This window comes from Acipenser ruthenus, chromosome 7 (genome assembly GCF_902713425.1).
Source record: "Acipenser ruthenus chromosome 7, fAciRut3.2 maternal haplotype, whole genome shotgun sequence".
NCBI classification, from domain to species: Eukaryota; Metazoa; Chordata; class Actinopteri; order Acipenseriformes; family Acipenseridae; genus Acipenser; species Acipenser ruthenus.
In genome coordinates this window covers 43,783,675-43,804,278 of record NC_081195.1, presented here as the reverse complement: position 1 = coordinate 43,804,278, position 20,604 = coordinate 43,783,675, and the positions used below count along the sequence as shown (strand labels likewise).

The window sequence follows — 20,604 nt, the reverse complement described above, 5'->3', positions numbered from 1 at the left end:
TTAACTACAACAAAGCAAACACAAACTTGTTGGTAATAAAAGGGTTTTTCCTTGTAGTAACAATAACATTATCCTGAGATTGGACAGTAGTTCACGAAACAATAGGGGTGTGGCAAATAGGCTGGTATCGTGATGTCTCTATACAGTCTGAACAATCAGGGTGAACTTAGGACACTATTTCACAGAGACACTATTTATCATGGCATCCCAAGTCGAATGTAAATATAAAACTTAGGCTTGAATTCTTTATGTGGATCATCAAATGCTCATTGCAGCTACAAAGTAAAAACAATTTACCTTGACTACAGTTAATCGCTTTCTCTTAAGTTTAATTTAAAAAAAGGTAGATCAACAAACAATGAACCTTAGTGTGAATTTAATGTACCCGCAAGGTGGACACCTTCACTTACCTCCTACTGTACGAACGTCCCTTACATTTTACACATACAGTATCTCAATAAAATATGTCAGGCTCACACAATAGCACTTGTACAACTGGTGCACAAAGATAATACAATGATTTTTGTAATCACACGCAGCATCAACAGTCAAGCCGTGTATCGTTTTGCTTGTCGGCAATTCTTCTTCTTCAGGGCACACCATCATTGTTTACTTTTTATCCCTCCTAGCCTCGCTTTGGGGATTAGAATGGGACGCATGCATGATATTTGAAAGGGACCTATGGTTGTTGTGACTGCCAGTATATCTGCGCCGTGCTGTGGTGACATCACATGAAAACCCTCAATTGAATCAAACTATGCTACTAGCCATCAGACAATAGGATGTAATGTAAGGTTGTCTAAGTACCAGCTAGTAAACCCAAGAAAGGGGCAGTTATTTTGGTGTGTGATTAATTCAGGTTTCACTGTGCATCTAACTCCTGTTAAAAAAAAAAAAAATCTGACATCATTGATTAAAAATACTGCAAAATGCCAAAATTGATTTATGAAGACGACGTTATATAACAATTTGTGTGTGACCTTTGTAAATGATGCATGATTCATTTATCACTAACCCATAGATTTTAATGAATAAACAGCTAACCCAAAAGGTTTTCAATATTTTAACAGCAGCTAGCTCAGTTAGAGTTTCCTCATACAATGTTAATGTGAGCTTGAAATTGATTTATGAAATGCTGCCATGAGGAAAGGGGCAGGGGGTGGGGAGAATGAGTGCTTCTTGATATATTTATTTAAGTGAGAATGACAGATGCTTTCATGAGGTACTTCAAATGTTATTTCTGAAGATGTCAATGTACTGGTGGTTACTGAACAAGGGTTATGTAATGACACACCTTGATAAGAATAATGGATAGATAGAACCAAGCTTGTATTTCTTGAATACGTACTGACTTTTTATATTTCATGTTAGGAACTATAAACCTCCTTTCAGCACTCAGCTGGTCCAGACATGTACCAAAGCATACAGTACTTAGTTAATTATAAAGTCATCATTATAACTAAAGCTAAATACAGTAGACATTGTAGAAACTTGCTTCTCAATTTCTGATTTGAGCCCTCGGGACATTATTAGACAGTAACTGAAAGAATATGCATTGAGTGCATGCTTATAAGGGGTATGCAGGGAGGGTGTAGTATGGAATGGATCACCCCACTCTCCTTAGATTTCACCGATTGGCTCTTATAATGACAATATTGGGTCTGATATTTGTTTAAGAATCTCAGTTGTCCATGCTGTAAACAAGATTAAGAACAACAGAGATTGGTCTGAAATAAACACATCAACATTAGTCGTAGTCATGAGTTATTTAAATTTCTTCAATGCTGATGCAGACAAATTCATTTTTTTCTGGCATAAAAAATCTTCAGAAACTGTTAAAAAAAAAAGTCAACAGGATAACAAATGACTATATTTGAAGGAAATAAATACATAAAAGCAGGTCATCTTTAAACAGAGCATTCCACTTGACAAAGAGTCGTGTATTGACAGTGTGTGGCAGGTTGGCTGGGTGGTGTGACTTCACAGACCTGGAAGAAGATCAGATACAGACAGCACTGGGGTATGAATGTGCTGCTTGCGCATTTTAATAATAAATAAATAAATAAATAAATAAATAAATAAAAAACACTCAAAATAAATGGCACGATCGCCAAAACATACAAAAACAAATTCAAATACAGGCCTGCAACAAGTATTGTGCTGAGCTGTCTCAGCACGAGTAGCCATTGTTTTCTTTAGTTTTGATTCTCAGCTCCGTCTCTCTCCCGTTCAAAACTGCGGGTTTATATACATGTGACCGTCTCCAAATTAGTAATAAATTAATTAATCTGGAGACTGTCACATTCTACATGAGTTTCTAGCAGGGAAGGTTTTTACTTTTTCCATGCCAAACAAAACATCAATAAATAATAACTTGTTTTTAATACAAATACATTTAAATCATAATACAAAATACAACTAGAAACAACTGACACGTGTGTCAGTGCAATCTAGATTGGTAACCCTGCTTCCATCTTGATTTTTATTGCTGCATATATACTGGGCAGCAGTATGGAGTAGTGGTTAGGGCTCTGGACTCTTGACCGGAGGGTCGTGGGTTCAATCCCAGGTGGGGACACTGCTGCTGTACCCTTGAGCAAGGTACTTTACCTAGATTGCTCCAGTAAAAACCCAACTGTGTAAATGGGTAATTGTATGTAAAAATAATGTGATATCTTGTAACAATTGTAAGTCGCCTTGGATAAGGGCGTCTGCTAAGAAATAAATAATAATACTGTATTTGTAATATAAAGAACTAAATGTAAAAATAACTGACAGCACACTCTAAGTGATGTCCTGAATAAGAGTGTCTTTATTTGCTTGTTAGGTATATCAGATGAATACATCACCCCAATGTTCAATTTCTACAAAAGCATTGGAGAGTTGCAGATGACTCAGGAAGAGCATGCTCTTCTAACAGCCATAACTGTCCTGAGTCCAGGTATTTTATAAACCCTCTGAAACAGTATTTTATTTTATTTTTTACAGTATTTGATACCTGCATTCAATTCCAACAATTATTATTTTGCATATTGTATATGAATAATGAGCAAAAAAATAATAATATGAATCCTTATCAACCAAAACTATTTTATTTATTTATTTTTTTTAATATATAAATGTTGGCTAGCAAAGCTACAGCAATACACATATGAACTAATTGTTAAGATTATATTTCATTTCAAAACTTTGGTTGTTTTATCTTACATTTGATTATTCAGACACCTCAATTGTGGATTCTGACTTGTCCAACTTTTACCATTTATGTATGCTAGAATTTTGTCTGCTGCCCACAGATTGAATCACCTTAATTTAATAATGAAGGCCTGAGTGTTTAACAAATTAACATAAAAAGTTAACTGTTTTTTTTATAGGAATTCCATTACCAACAGCACGTTTTAATTGAACATAACTTCAATAGTAATTGCAAAAACAACTGCAGCCTCTTATTCTTTTTAACAGATCGTCCATTTGTGAAGGATGTATTGTCTGTAGAAAGACTTCAGGAGCCTATGCTTGAAGTTCTACACACCTTCTGCAAGCTGCACCACCCACATGATCCCCAGCACTTTGCCCGTCTACTGGGACGCCTGACTGAGCTACGGACATTAAACCACCACCATGCAGAAATGCTGATGTCATGGAGAATGAATGACCACAAGTTTACACCCCTCCTCTGTGAAATCTGGGACATGCAGTGAAGTCTGCAGGACCTCTATTTCCTTAATTGTCTGTATGATCTTCAATTATTTCTTGAAACCACTGCTATCTTACTGTTATCCTCATACTGGGCCAAACATGAATATTTTCTGGTATGAACAGCAGAAAAGTACACATTTTAAATTAAAAGAGCTCCCCTTTCTCCCCATATGTCAGCCTATATGCAGTAGCTTTAAAACATAAAAAAACTGTGCATTCATAACATAATAGAAAATCCAGTGTTTCACTGGAGGGGATGGTAGCGAACCCTGTTTTAACCAAATCAGAACTGTCATTCCATTAGCACCCCCTTCTGGAACAAACACAAAACTGCAGTTCCTACTCTGATGGACAAATACAACCTGTGAAGGACATTGAAAATATAGCAAGGCAAAACTGAACTGCAATATAGCTCACTAATGTATGGCATGCTGTGTGGTCAGTCTTCCTAACTTATTATTGTAGCAATAATTTTTAATGTAAAGCCACATAACAGAACTGTATATATATATATATATATATATATATATATATATATATATATATATATATATATATATATTATATATATATATATATAATTTTGCTGTCAAGTGATTTAAAAAAAAAAGCTATATTCTCTGAAACATTTACTAATGTTTTAAAAAAGATTAATCTCCTACTGTGTCCATGACACAAACTAATTATATATATATATATATATATATATATATATATATATATATATATATATATATATATATATATATATATATATATAATTATCTACAACATTAACAACTGCATGTTAATCAAGTGTAAGTTTAAAGGTTCACCAAACGTGGGCGGCAAAATGGTTGCTCTTCTTAACATGTCAGGGGCTTTAAATGAAAAGATTGCTTTAAAAGCTCTTTGTTTGTGGTTAATGAGAATTGTATCCTGCGAGAAGATCAGAAGGTGTGATTGATCTGAGGCTCATTAAATCTGCTGAAGAAGGATCTGAAGTCAATCATAAACTACTTCTAGTTGTGAGGATTTAGCTATCCTAATTGACTGGATATTTCAAAACTATGATATAATTCTCATTGCGCCGATGAATACAACCACTTCTAGAACAAGTTGGTACAGGTATATTATTTATGTGTGCCTTACATCCACTAGTAGAATGATGCATAGGGATTATTGGTTACACTGTGGTGTATCATTCTGAGAGCTCTAAGGAGGCCACTGGGCTTGAAATGGATGACAATTATAGAAAGTGAATAAAAAACAATAAGAGTACATTAGTTAAGATAACTCTAATATGTCACACACATCGTTTGCCATGCATAGTCTGTATCTAAAACAAATCCTATTTAAATACCTGATGAGATCAACCTTGTTAACCCAATAATCTCTCTCTTTTTTTTTTTTAACTTAATCCCATTAGATCTTGTTGCTCCAGTAGGTGTCACTGGAATACAAGATGCAATCCATCACCCACTATTATTATTGCATTTAACAGTAATTTAAACTAATGGCTGGTTGTTCAGCAATCGCAAAACAAGAGATATATTTTAATCATAAGCGGGTAGATCATATCCGTCATCTTACAGGTAAATGTATTTAAAGTCGTCATACAATGTCATACTTTAATGCCATATATACTATATATACAGTATATATATATATATATATATATATATATATATATATATATATATATATATATATATATACACACACACACAAACATTTGTATTGTTAAAATATGTAAAACCATATGCTAAATCAATTTTGATAAACCTTGAATAGGACATTATTGTGCACAGGTTAATAAGAGGATCAGACTCGGGGGGTATATGGAAGCACCCTATGTGTCTGTATGTTAAACCTATATACAGTGGATCTAGTGTCATTTTTTCATTAACAGGACTTATAAAACCATATACATTTGATTATTTTTTTATCAACCATCCATACCTTTATCCTAACTTAATTGGTCCATTGTTTTCAGCTGATCTAAAGCATTCAATCTAAATACCTGTACACCCTTTAGTTAAATTGTTAAAATATTACCTTCCTGAGTTTTTTATTTTTTCATATTTCTACAGAGCCATAAACTGAGGGGACTCAAGTGTAATGTTGGATGTTTGATTTTCATCACCTTGGGCAGTTTTATTTATTATTTTTTATTTAAATGATGGTGCTTAGATCCATCTCTGCTCGGATCAAGTGAAGAGACCATATGATGCTTTATGTTGACCTTACTGTGTTAAACTGGTAAAGTGAATCGGCATACAGCTTGCTTGTGGATTGATCTGTAAAGTTATTATGAGAAAAGCTATTACAGCCTGCCTTTAATCAGGGATTTAAAGTGGATAAAGTTAACAAAACAATTCCATTCATCTTACCTGCTGTAGAGTTCAATTTGTCTCAAATGTTCAGCTTTGAAGGAAACACAAGTTTTAGCAAACATGTATTTTAAAACATATTATAGGATACTACTCTAGGTGAAAGACATGTCTGTTTGCAAGCCTTGGTTTCAGGTTGTCTTGCATTCTTTGGTCATTTCATCTGGAAAGTGAAATTGTTTCCACCTGTTCAACATCCTCTTTCCTGTGGTTAATCAAGTGGCTATTTAATTATTATTCTATTTTATTCATTTTATTTTATTCTAATTGCTGGTGCTAGAATAATTCTGTTCTGTTTTTAGGATATCAGCAAGCATTATCTTTCTTTTTATGGAAGCAGACATGCCAGAGCCTCACACAATCCACAAGAAAACTGAAATGTAATTATATTATCATCTGGCAGAATAAATTCTTGTTTTTATGTGACTCCAAAGGGTTTAATAATACATATGTTAGTCTGTTTAACTAGGGATCAGAAATACATTGGCTACAGGTGTCTATTTACATGTTTGTAAACATACCATAATAATGATTTTATTTTGAAAAAATATAAACAAAAACAATACTGTATTTAAAAAAAAACAAACACAGTGTACTGAGAAATGTATTGGAATAAAAAAGAAATTCAACCCATTTGACTGTAGGTATACACTGTGATTTGTATTATTATTCAACTGGAATTTGAAACTGGGTGTTAACCATTTTCCTTCAATTGTGTCAGGAGATAGAACTGTTGGCAATATTTTATAAGTAAATAAACTGTCCAACAAGCAGGTTTTACAGTTATTCCTCCACCCTGTTCCTCTGCCTCTTCTCATTCACAAGTAGCTTCTTCTGGCTGTATGGCCTACAATCCTTCTCGTGTGTTATGTCCTCAAGGAGCATGCAGGCTGTCACTGAAACGCACATAAGCATAAAGCTCCAACATATACACGGCTCATGTACATATACTTGAATAAATAACTGAGGCAGATATTATTATTATTATTATTATTATTATTATTATTATTATTATTTATTTATTTATTTATTTATTTATTTATTTATTTATTTTTTTTGCAAACTGACTGAAACTGACTTGAGATATACTGGTTTAATATATCACAAGATAGTAATTTCAAAACATATTACTACAACAGTGAGGGATATCCTATTTTTTGTTCAATGCTTCTGTTTCATTTGGTATTAGTCTCATAGTTCTTCTGTTTGCTCTTTCATACACCAGCTACCCAGTAAGCACACTAATGTTGTCATGTCTTTCAAGAGCCACAGCTGCTTAGGGAAACAAATGTTACCGTAAGACATTACAACCAGATGGACTGTTCCCATTAACACATAATAAGTCAATGTAATTAGCTCCTCAATGTCATTCGTGATTGACCACAATGTTATCTGCAGTAGGTGCTATCTGCAGTAGATAACTACATTACTGCCAACCGAGAAAAATGGTCCACACTTGATGGATGCCTGTGACAGATGAAAACAAGCACTGAAAAATATAAATGATTGACAGGTCAGATCTTTCAACATACTACTTATTGGTGACCATTGATGTAAATGTGGTGAAGTAAAAAGTATAAAAAAGAGCAATAAAGCTAGTCAAAATTGTAGCTTGTACTTGCGAGAACTCCTGAACCACTTTAGCCTTCTCTGTAGTTTTACCCCGTGAGGTGAGAAAGATCCAAAAGATATAGCCCATTTAGTGTGCAGTGACCCTATTGTCTTGTTTTCTGTTTATGTTTTAATTAGGCTATAATGTGATGAAGACCATCATCATTACTGACACCCAACCCTGTGGTTTCAATAATGTGTCTGATGTTTTACAACAAATTAACAAGACCAGTTTGTGGACTAGCTTTCATGTTTGTGGAAAACAGCAGGGATTTTCATATGAGCTATAGTTACCAAGGCTATGGTGTTGCTTGCATATCACTGCACCTTGTCTAGCTCCTGTCTGCACTGTTTGGCTTTAGCAAGCGCCTTTTATGAGATGATTGTGATCATAATAAAAAAAACTAACAAGTTTTTCCATGGAACAGAACTAAAAGTCAAAAGTTAGATCAATCATAATGCTTAGACACAATTCAACCTTCCATTCATAAATATTGTATATGATGCAATGCAATGTATTTGAAAAATGCATTACGTTTTCTATCGGCTACAGTTGGAAGTCGGTGCACTGTTCACTGCAGGTTTTTAATGAATTAGGCTACTGTGTTTCAAAACATGCCCAGACAAGGAATAACATCTACCATGTGAGGCACCTCACTAAAGCATGCATTTTAACAGAATTGCTTTCAAATGACTTGACTTACGTGTTATTACACAGTACTAACTTTTTTTTTTTACACTTCTAAAACGTTACCGTAGGATGCACATCAATTAGCAATTTACCATCCTTAGTACATACTTGCATTGATCTTTCTTTTTCTTTTTTTACCACTTCGTAGAAAGTAAAATAAAAAAACATGAAATGTAATAACTAGTACTTCTTTTGTTTCTACTTAATGTAGGTCATACTGTAACTCCATTCGCTGACTGTCATGTTTCATAGCAACACATCCCCAGGTAAAATAGTTCGGGATACACACTCAGAATCACACTTTTATTTAGGCGTGTCCCGGTCCACCCACAGCAATGCTCAATGGATTTTATCACGCTCCACCCACCTGGGCGTTTCAGTTGGATCTCGGAGTGTTCAACTGGCTGTTTCGAACTGCTCAGGCTTCCCATGGCTCTTGGTATCAGCGGCAGTCGGGATGGGACACAAACTGACCGTTTAAAAAAATAAATAAAAACAAAAACAATAATATCATTTGGTTTACTACAAGGTCACTAGACACGTTTGGCAGTATTTGAGAAACATCGTTAGAAGAATCCAATGCCGGTGAGTAAACATTTTAAATCACGTTTGTGCTGTTGTAGTCTGCTCAGTCACACTGGAGCAACAAGTGAGCTCATTTTAAACTGTATATGTGCAATGTTTCTTTAAATCATTGAAATCGGTAAACTGTAGCAAAGGTGTTCCAGACCGCCGTTTACCTGGAGTACTGCCCTGGCACATAAATACAATGATAAAAGTGCAAAGTACATAACTAAACGCAAAAATGGTCGGAAAATAATAATGAAAGGAGAATGAGTCATATTTTGTCGTTTTAAAAAAATATATACAAACAATAATAAAGCATGATGGAATTGCGTTTTTAAAACAGAATTGCACCAGTCGTAAAAAGAATGTTTGAGGCAGTAGAGAACTGCTCTGAAAACAGCAGGCGCAAGGAAACTGATTTGTGACGGGGTTTAGCCCAATGTTAGTTACACGCTTGCACTGTCTCAGTCTGGGTACTTGTAAGCTCCAGCATTTTTTCAATTTAAATTGGTTCAAGTTATTTTTAATAAAAGGGGCAAATTAGTTTAGCGTACTGCATTAAATTAAAGCTCGCTTAACCTTAAGTACAGTACTATGAATCGAAGATGTATGTGGTTTTGTTGGCAAGACCCACCTCCTCATTCATGTGATTGGCTCACCTGTGACCCTTGGCGTCTTGTTGCTGGGTGTCTTTGCTGTCGTTCACAAAGTATTTACAGACAGTTTACAGAGCTCTAACTTCTACTATTAGCTGATGAGAGCATGTTGGTACTGGCGACTGAAATCAGCGTGGAAAAACTGCTGTCGGTTATATTGACCCTACTGAACAGTGAGAGCGGAGAACAGGTAGATGTGTGTATTTTAAACTAACAATTTTGTGTGTGCGACCACACAATACCATTTGTATTAATACAATGTCATTTATATGCTAAATGAACAGTCCCACCCTGGAACAGTTATAAGCATGGGCCACTTTTTGGTTTGTAATGCAATGAAAGTAAGTGAAGGTCTTCTCAAGCATATTTTAAATAGTTCTAACATTCATAACCTTAATAAAAAAACACACATTATATTGTATGGCAAGGTGAAAGTTATTACTGTCACGCGCATGTTCTCAATGTAGCCTATACTGTACTTTTATTAAGTCTTCCACAACCAGTAGTTAAGTATTATATGGGTATCTCGTTCAAAACCAACTTATTTCAATTGTGTTCTTATGTGTCTGCAATTTAAAGCCACTTTCACACTGGCACTCCTACCCGGGGTCACTATTCCGTGTAGTGTGAAACCACGTACCTGGGTTAACCCGGGTCCCAGTGACCCACCTCAGGATGTGGGTTGACACGCTTTGACCTGTGTTGAGTGCGACAAAATGCTTGACGGCTGTTTGTGTGCCAACGCAATAGCAAACAGCCACGCCTGAATGAAAGTTTTAATTAGGCTATAATGTGATGAAGTAATCATTACTGACACCCGACCCTGTGATTTCAATAATGTCTGATGTTTTACTACCAGTAATTAATAAGACAAAAAATTAACAAGACCAGTTTCTGGACTAGCTTTTGTGTTTGTGGAAAACAGCAGGGGTTTTCATAGGAACTATGGCTACCAAGGCTATGGTGTTGCTTGCACATCACTGCACCTTGTCTAGCTCCTGTCTGCACTGTTTGGCTTTAGCAAGCGCCTCTCACTTTTTGTGAGATGATCGTGATTATAATAAAAACTAACAAGCTTTTCCATGGGACAAGCTTGTTATCATAAATGCTTAGACACAATTCAACCGTCCATTCATAAATATTGTATATGATGCAATGCAATGTATTTGAAAAATGCATTACGTTTTCTGTTGGCTACAGTTGGAAGTCGGTGCACTGTTCACTGCAGGTTTTTAATGAATTAGGCTACTGTATTTCAAAACATGCCCAGACAAGGAATAACATCCTGAGTGAAAGTTTTGCTTCTGCAAGGAACATTTCTGTTTATTCTGTTAAGCCATATTTTTGTTGATTGAGACACAACATGAGCCAGGGGTGTAGAAACATTAGCCAGCGGTTCAATCCAGAGAAGCTTGGATGGAAGCGTCCGTAACAAGCTGCTTCCGGGGTTATTGGTACGCGTATTGTGTACTTGCGTCTGCCACCCAGGCCAGCCCTGCTTTATCAAAAGCAGTGTGAAATCGCTTACCCGACCTGCATGATGCTGGGTTCTCACCTGAGTAGAGCATGCCAGTGTGAAAGGGGCTTAAGATAAGCAGCTGTTGCTTTTAAGCATATAAAATACAATTGGTTAATAGGAATGGCTAATAGTGATGTTAACTTGGTAAGGCTGGTTTAAGAAAAGCTCAAATTAAACCACACGTGTGGGATAATCTATTTTATTACAGTAGTAAAACACTAATCTCTTATAAAAGTTTACCATGGCAAATCTGCAGGCTTCTTGTGTGTTTCCCATGATACTGTAAAGAAAAGACTCAGTAAATATGTTTAAAGAGTTCAGAAAGCATTAAGATTTGTTTAATGCAAATCAGTCACAAATCAATAGCACAGATTCGTTTATGACAGCTTATTAAGCTTGTTTCTCCGTTTCTCTCTTTCTGTTGTCGGAGCAATGCAGAATATAGTGGATTCATTGGAAATCTGGGGTTTTATATACAGGATTTCTAGTGCATAATCACATGCTGACCTGTTTTCAGTAGGGCTTTACAATTTTATATGCTATTCACAAATTAAAAACATTTGTTAAGAATACAAACATTTTGTCTGGGGATTGTGCCCGTAGGGATCTTACAGCTGTCTGCTGGATGTTTTGGGCTATTGGAGGAAAAATGTGCAAAAGACAGGAAATATATATTCATCTGGTAATACAGTATGACCTTCGGTCTGTGTTGTTTTTCCAGCTATTGTACTTTTAAAGAAAAAAAGTTTCCCTCTAATTTTATACATGTAATGCCTTTTATTACTTTTGACATAATTAGTTTACCAACTTCTATCTAGTGACTACATTTTTAGTGTGACAGATGTTAACAATGTGAAACCCTGTCAGAGTTTAGTGTTTAGTGTGTGGTTTTGAGAAACATTTCTGTACGATAGGATATTCAGTCAGGGTTGGGTAATAAAGCTGTATTGTAGTGAGAGCTTTGAACAGAAGTCCCTTGAATTGCATTACTTTCTGATCTGCTTTTCATTCGGTAACTTGATATTTTCATTGAAAGGCTGTAGAAGAAATATGCAGTATTTATATCGAGTTTTTAGCTCTTGGCTCAGTTAAACGTAATTGAACAGTATGTCTGAGGCTACTAAGAATGCTTGTTTTTGTCTCTGTAATGTAATGAATCCCCAATTACTATTACTTTGGGGGTTATTAGCAAATACTAGTACTGTGCTGCCTAACCATTAAAGCTACAATCTTTAATGAACAGGTTGGCATTTAAAACACTCTGATGTACTGTATGTCTAAAAATGTATATTACATTTAATATTTAAATTGTAAATGTGTGACATGGTGGTGATTCTCTCATGTTTACCTTTCACACTGATCTTTTATAATTACTATACTGTGAATAAAGTTGTCTTGTAAATGTAAAATAATAACAATAATACAAATAATAAAAACGTTTTTCAGGGAATTTAAGAGAGTTAAAGTTTAAGTATTTAAACCAAGTATCAGATGAAGGCAAGTGAACACATGAACACAATATGAACACAATGTTGTACAAAATAACTTCGGTATTTCAAGCAGTACCTTATCAATTTTACAGTACTCTGTTTTGAGATGTATAACTTTAATTGGTGTTATATCCTCTGAGAATAGAAATTATTTTAATGAGCCCCTTTAATGCTCCCATATTGCTCTTTCCTACTAAAGCCTATTACAGTAAGAGTGCACAGGTACAATACAAGCAAGCTCTGCACCCCAAAAGTAAGAATGGGACTCTAGATTATATTTTTTGCTTAAACTGTTAAAAGGGTTGTGTGCCTTCAGCAAGCAGTACCGACACCTGGACAGTTTTATGTTGGAATAAAGCTTAGTGTCTTGTTTGAATTTGGGACTAAATAAGTGTGTGTGGGGGGGAAGATAATCGGTTAAGATGCCTGCTTTTGCATTTGGGTTTGTATTAGATTACATGCTGTGAAAGGTGCTAAACATTCAACCGCTGTTACAGTCCTATTACAGTACCTTTTTATGATTACCTCATTGGAAATTAATTTGGGTATTGTAGTATTACAAACGAACACTAAAGCGCTTAAAGGAGAGCTAAGCAAAGTTTTATAATTACACAATGAGCTGTCCTTTTTATAATATATTCTGCAAATAGTATTCCTGACATGTATTCAATAACTTTCATATCCCAGTTGCGAGTTTGCTTCAGTCACAATTGGCAAGACGGCAGAACTGACAGACTTTTCATAGAAGACTTTCATACTGAAGACTGCACAACTTTCTGGTGAACTTGCTAGATTTCACTAAAGAAATTATAGGCAATAATTAGGACCCAGAAGCCCCTTGCAAGTTGTCGCATTAAATCAGGTAAACTGGCTGCCCATGATGGCCCTACATCCAATTGACATTGACATGGCAGACAAGGCCCTTTTTTTGTTAACCTGTGTATGTGAAAAGAAATATAAGCAATTAACTTCATCAGAGGATTCTGAAGTTCACAAATCATTTATTATATCTTTTAGTTTAATTACATCCATGTATTTTAATATCCATTTTACTGTGTTTAGGGTTCCTTTGCTCTATTGTTACTTCAAAAGAAACAAACAAGCTTGATTGCCTTTTGAAGGCCAGTGCTTGTGTTTTGTCATCAGACAAAGCCTGACAACCTTTGCCTTTTCCAAGATCTGAAAGCCTAGATTACATGAAACCATGGTTACCACAAATAGGCCTCCACACTGAAGATCTATTGACCTTATCTTGAAATCAAACTGTAGTTTGGATTTTTACTGTTGTGTTGTTTATCAAAATCTGGTCTGTGATGACAGTAACATTTAGAGTTGAACATCACATTTTTTAGTCAGTGGGTTATATCTTGTTGTGTTTACACAACCATTAGTAATTACAAATTTCTAGTAGCAGGTGCAATTCAGATAGAATCTAGCTAATCATGATAATTCCTAGCCAGATGGTCTTCAAAATTGGGTCGTTTGGGGGGGGGGGGGGGGGATCCTTCGCATAAATCTTAATTACCCCAATCTTGAACCTAAAAGGGTGTTACAGACATTCTGTATATTCTAGTAATATTGTCATTGTCACTGACCACATTTAATAGTTTTTACAATGTTGAATTAAAAAGTGTTTGGATGAACATGCATTTAAAATGAAGGTGAATATTCCTAATGTTTTTCATTGTCAATAAACTGAGGCCCTTAATAAAAACACCATAAAAAGCAGTGAACAATACACATGCTACTCCATCTTATTTCAGACATGAATATTCTTCAGTGACTTTAGAAATCAAATAGTCTACACAGTGCACCATTCATGTACAACAACATACTGTATCCTGATGGAACAAAAGAGGTCACACTGAGATTCATTTCCTGTTTGTTTATGATGTGGGAAATACTTTTTTTTTTTTTTTAATTAAATCAGTTCTAGTCACTGGTAACACTGTAGAACAGTTTCATAAATATCAATAATTCTACAAGAAGTTAAAAGTATATCGTGGTTTATAACATTTCTGTATTCATGCTGTAATGTGAATAAGCTTTTACAGGATCTCTTAACTTTAATTCATTAATTCTAGATGAATCTCACTGTCTTGTGCTGCTACTGTAAGCAGATGCAGAGCTATCTAAACATGTTTCTTTTCCATATATTCTTCATGGTGCTCAAGCAAATCTTCTAGTTATTTGATGATAATGATATCATAAACAAACAACAAAAAAAGCTTTAAATAACTCGAGTGCTTTGTCAATAAGACCAAATATTGCATAGCAAATATCTTGGTCTGAGACAGTTTTGAAAACAGGAATTATCTGTATCCACATAGTAATACAATCCCTGGCATACAGCAAACACATTTAATGAAACATAGATTATTTTTCAAACTTTTTTGACTTGTCAGGCATATTGAATCTAGAATAAGACAGAATTTCCGAGGTCTGCATTTAAGAGGACTTAATTCTTTACTGGACTATGTGTGGTTGGCAGAGCATCACAGTTATATTGTTAATTAGCCTGGAATGTGGGTTGTGACATTAAAGAGTCGATTTTAAGAGGATTCAGTTAAACCTACAGTACATTATGAAGGAATGAAGTAAGTTGTATTCTGTGTAGTTTAAACTCAGTGTCAGGTCAGTACAGTGTATATGACACTGTTCACACTACTGTGCTGGCCCAGGGACGCGACATATTTAGGTCTGCAAGCCCGTTCACATGTGCGGTTTAAGGCGCCTTTGCGTGTTCACATATGTGACTGAAAAGCAGGCTTAAAATGTGGTGAATTTGTTTTTATTTATTTATTTATTAATTAATGGAACGGTAGTCTGCACTCCAAATGGAATAGCTACTGGGATATACAGTAATCATTGATTTGTAGCATATGTTTCTTCTTTATATACATTTTTCAATGCAGCACAGTAGCAATTGTATAGTATATAGTAAATGTTTTTTTATATATAAAAGTACTGTACATTACAAAATGACACGGCACAAAGATCCAAAAAATTCCAAAGCAGAAAAATATTTAATCTTATTCACACTCACCTGTGCAAAAAAAAGTGAATCAAGTGCTCAAAAGTACAGTTTTGCACTTTTTGCCATTCCGAAGTGAATCATATGCCCCTCCAACGAAGATGCCATAAAGCCTGTAAGCTTTAAATGTCATTGGCTTGTTCAATGATATTCAGTCCTTGATAGGGAACAAAATTCCCAGATTTGTAATATGCATTCAGGGATGGAAATAAGACTCCTATTGCACCTAGTTTCACCTGTTCCAGGTTTTGATACACGGTTGGTTAGCCACATTGTATTGGTAACAAGCTCAGATGTGTCTTATTATAATAGCCAGGAATGGATCAAACTGCTATGCAGTGGGAGTCTTATTTCCATCCCTGGTATTCCTGGAAAGGAGAAAATGTTAGTTGAACTTGGCTTTGCCACAAATTGATCTCTTAGTTACATCAAGTATTGTAGTGCTAGGACAAATACAATGTTTTGAATTATTGAGAGGAAAAAATACAGTAGTAACATTGACATTAATTCATTATTTAATTCCTTCACTGTTGTAATAACACTGTGCTAATACATTACCATTGTGCTCACTGCTGTGCTGATGAGGACATGGCTGTCAGGAAGATAATGCTTTCCCAGAGGGTTGCAACTTGCTACATCTTTTAGAAAAATAGTTGCTGTTGTTTAATATAATGTCATGGTTACATTTGTATGTATTGCTTTTTTATATTAATTATTGTATTTGTGTTCATGGACCAGTTTTTTTTTTTTTTTTTTTAAATGAAGAGGAAGAAACTTGCAGTTGTCCAGAAACTAGATTATTGGATCTTGTTTTGTTCCAGCATCACAAAGCTAGATTTCTTTGTCAAGGAAGGAGGATTTCATTCTCGTGCCATTGAGAATGATTTAATGCCACTGGAGTTTAAGCTTGAAGAGCAGTCTTGATTCACTCTCTAATGTCAGTCACAGTGGTGCGTTCTGGGTTTTTTTAATTTTAATTTAGTCGTTGCCAATAATTTATTATTTTCTCTCAATTTGAAATGGCCAATTATTTTTAGGCTGAGCTCACCGCTACCACCCCTGCGCTGACTCGGGAGGGCGAAGACAAACACACGCTGTCCCCCGAAGCGTGTGCCGACAGCCAACCGCTTTTTTTCACACTGCGGACTCACCGTGCAGCCACCCAAGAGCTACAGCGTCGGAGGACAACGCAGCTCTCGGGCAGCTTGCAGGCAAGCCTGCAGGCTCCCGGCCAAACTACAGGGGTCGCTGGTGCGCGGTGAACCGAGGACACCCTGGCCGACCTAACCCTCCCTCCCCCCGGGCGGCGCTTGGCCAATTGAGCCTCCTCAATTGCCCAAAACCAAAGAACAAATAAGAGATCTGTTTGTTCCAGGACTATACTGTGCAAATAAATAAGTAGTCACTGTATATGTGTATATGGATTGCACTATATTGGGAAAAACACTTTTTTTATATATTGAGGTTGGGTTACATTTTTTATATAATTAAGAGTGACCAATTATTATTTTTGTTTATTTTTCCCCAATTTGTCCAGTTATGTTTTTTCTCCTCACTGCAGCGGATGTCCACACAGCACAGACATTCTGAGGGTGTGTGTGTGTCCTCCGATCTCACAAGCCTAAAGCCAGAATCGCTTTTACGCCGAGCAATCCAGAGCAGAGGTGGGCGGGCTACTAATCCCGGAGAACAGAAATTAGCCCTGCTTTTTATCCACTCTGAATGTGCTCGGTGGCTGGCCAGTAGGGTTCGCTGTCCAAGCTGTAGGACTCCTCCTGCACTCCCAGCAGCAGCGCTTTAACTGGATGAGCCACTCGGGGACCCAGTAGATCATTTTTATTTTTTTAGGATCTTAAACTATACAGAAGTAGTTATGGCTACACTGCCTTAACTATCTACCTCTTCAATCTTACTATCCCTGAAGCTTTGTTGTTTCCAAATGTTTTTTTTTCTGTTGTCATACAGTCACAATATTGTTGTGATGCAAATCAAAACATCTCTCTAAATATATGAATACATATAGTTAATTATCTGATTCAGCCATTTCTGGTAGGTGTGTTTTGACAGGCTCTGATTTTAAATATGTTACATGTGTATCTGTCCAATTTATTTATGTAAAAACAGTACAACAAATGGTTCAGTGGGATCTGTTTACCATTCAGCAGTGTTCTGTTTCCCCTTGATCCTCTTTTTGGATTAGTAGATAAGATCCCAGACTGCCAGTGCTGTGATTTTATATGGCCATTGCAATGAACAGTAGACTCCCTTCCTATGACGCTCCATATGAAGACCAGCTCAATATTAAGACCTTTGTAAGCCTCTTTCAGTTTTAAAATACTGGGCCTGCTACTAATTCAAACCAATTTACCCAGCCTGTTTGGTGGTCATGACAGAGGGATTCCACAGTATTGAGATATGTTTGAAGCTCATATCCTTATATCTGCAGAGACCAACTTACTTTAGTTATACAATGGATGGTCATTATAAATATTTTTCTCTTTTTTCTGTGTTCAAAAGTCTGTCTGACATTAAAAAGAAATTCAGTGGTCTTTTAAATTATAACAGTAGTCTATTATTTTCTATGAAAAAGTGATTTAGTTGTTTTTCTAGACTTGCAGATGCTGAACATTCTTGTGATGAGTGCTCTCTGTATATTCCACATTGTAAATCAGGCCCGCTTTTGTTCCCCCTCTTGGCAGTTTTTCTTGTTTATTGGGGAGAGAGCTGTCTACTGGGTGTTCCACTTTTTGTGTTCTACAGAAGCCACTTTCCGTATGCTCATTCCAATCTCTATTGGTGACAATGGGCTTATTGTACTTAACCCACCAGTAGATAATGGGGTACAAAGAACTTGCATTAGCAGAAACTCTTAATTAGCAAAAACCTACGCCATGACATGGCCTTTTACCACAATATATTCTAATAATTTTGACATTTTGAGGGGGAAAAAAAGGGTATCGCTCAGCTCTTATGTAGTCAAAAAGAGCGATGTAATTATTCACAACTGTGCATACTCTAAGACCCCGTCTACACTACTGGGCTGGCCCAGGGCCACCCCATAGTAAGGTCTGCAACAGCGTTCACATTTGCGTTCTTGAGGAGCCTTTGCGCGTTCTCATATGTGACTGAAAAGTAGGCCTAAAATGTGGTGAACTGTGTTTTTTTTTTTTAAATGCACTCAGAATGGAAGAGCTACTGGGATATACAGTAATCCTTTATAGCAGATGTTTCTTATTAATATTATTTTTTTTCAATGCAGCAAAGTAGCAATTATATAATATATATTCCAAAAACATATTGAATATTTTGACTTGCTGTTATGGTGTGTAACAGGGTGACGGTCCGAACTGACCCCCACCCGCAATCACATTATTCTCGTAAGAGCACAGACTGACCACCTAATAGTATTACTGCTACCTCCTAAGGGAAGACACGGCATTAAATAATGTTAAATACATTACACATGTTTCTTCTCATTTATACATGTTTCTTTAACCTGTATGAATATCGTGTTTGTTTACAAACATGATCGTTAAACTATTCGATTGTTTACTTGTTCTTATTATCATTGTCATTATTATTCTCTAGTCCCTAACCATTACCAGTAAAGACTGAACATTAGCATTACCCCTTCTCTTGGAAGATTACCGAACATATGGCTATAACAAAACCCTTGTCCCACATTTAAACGACAACTTCATTAAGGGAATCTAAATGCAGCAATACGCCGTCAAATATCAAATACAGTTTGCTCAACAACATGATACATAATACATACATAATGATACAAAATAAACCACTGCTCTAGTGCCAGTAGAATAATAATCACAATAACAGGCATTTAAATAGCGAGCGAGAGTCTCCCCCTCACATGGTGCATCAACGATGTTAATATTTGTGGACGAGAACAGTATTTTATGTGTGTGTGTGTGTCACAGATGGCTTTGTGTGGCCTGTGGGTGGTGATGTCAGGTTCAGGAAGCAGCAGTCCAAACAAAAGGTACGGGGCTGAAACGGACACAGCTGTCTCTTTATTAAATAATAAAACAAAAGATTTAAACAAAACACAAAAAGAAAAGGGCAAAGTAAAAATAACACAAACAATTATAAATCTTATTATAAAAACGAGTACCTTGTTCGCTGGTTTGGTAGCATTCGCTCCTTACAATTCTCTAATACTCTGTCTGAGCCCGGAGGGTCTTTTGTACTGTGGCTGGAACTTTAATTACCCATTAGACAATTACCTTATTAAGGCTCCAGCCACATTCCCGCAGGCTTTTTTGGAGTGGGGATTTAACCCCACCGGTCTCAAACAATAAACAATAATGTCGGACCGCTTTCGTCCATCTGCACACAAATACAATACATAATAATAATAATGATGCAAATAATAATAATACAACACAAATAATAATAATACATAAATAATAAAAGGGGTGGGCACCTTGCCACAGTGTGTAAAAGCAAGCAGCTAAAAGAAATGATCGGCATTTTAATGTAAAGACACACACTTCTGTAGCAGTAGCGTGCAAAATAAACAATGGTGACTGAATATGCCAAGTCGCCAGCACCATTATTGATCATTATTGAGATCCACAATCCTGCAGGATTTATATTTATCGCTTAGTTACTAAATAACAGGAAGAAAATGTAATTGTGACAAATTAAACATAATTATGAATGCACTGCAGCTCGCAAATTATGTGAAAGAAACAACCTGAACGTTAACCTGCTAGAATTTTTTTAAATTTGATATTTTTATAATTAAAGTTGTATGATGTAGAAATATTTACCATTCAATATTGATCCACTGCCGTCTTGCCTAGCACAGCATTCAGCTTTCTATTTACCTTTCACGCGCGTGGGAGTATGGGAGCGGCTACTGAGCTGTGCAACCACATTGGTCATGTGATACGAAAAGGCCGGCCCTGAATCTGCTTTGCATTCATACATATGTAAAGGTCG

The 20,604-nt window shown here is 35.9% G+C and overlaps 2 protein-coding genes across 7 annotated transcripts in view; both read left to right on the top strand.

The window, feature by feature from the left end:
* Positions 1-4,220, top strand: part of LOC117414949 (bile acid receptor-like) — a 30,661-nt gene extending 26,441 nt beyond the window's left edge. For 4 of the 5 annotated variants that reach the window (XM_059027028.1, XM_059027030.1, XM_059027027.1 and 1 more), the window contains 2 exons: positions 2,828-2,941; positions 3,463-4,220. In XM_059027028.1, the coding sequence (XP_058883011.1) occupies positions 2,828-2,941; positions 3,463-3,701 (353 nt within the window). In that variant the 3' untranslated portion in view covers positions 3,702-4,220. Of the gene's footprint in view, positions 1-1,950; positions 2,021-2,827; positions 2,942-3,462 lie in introns of all 5 variants that reach the window. The other variant, XR_009329160.1, reaches the window with a different exon arrangement.
* A 4,503-nt stretch (positions 4,221-8,723) lies between these two features.
* Positions 8,724-20,604, top strand: part of LOC117415369 (GAS2-like protein 3) — a 33,456-nt gene continuing 21,575 nt past the window's right edge. For both annotated transcript variants that reach the window (XM_034025620.3, XM_034025621.3), the window contains exon 1: positions 8,724-8,958. The gene's annotated coding sequence lies outside the window, so the exon portion shown is untranslated. The remainder of the gene's footprint in view (positions 8,959-20,604) is intronic.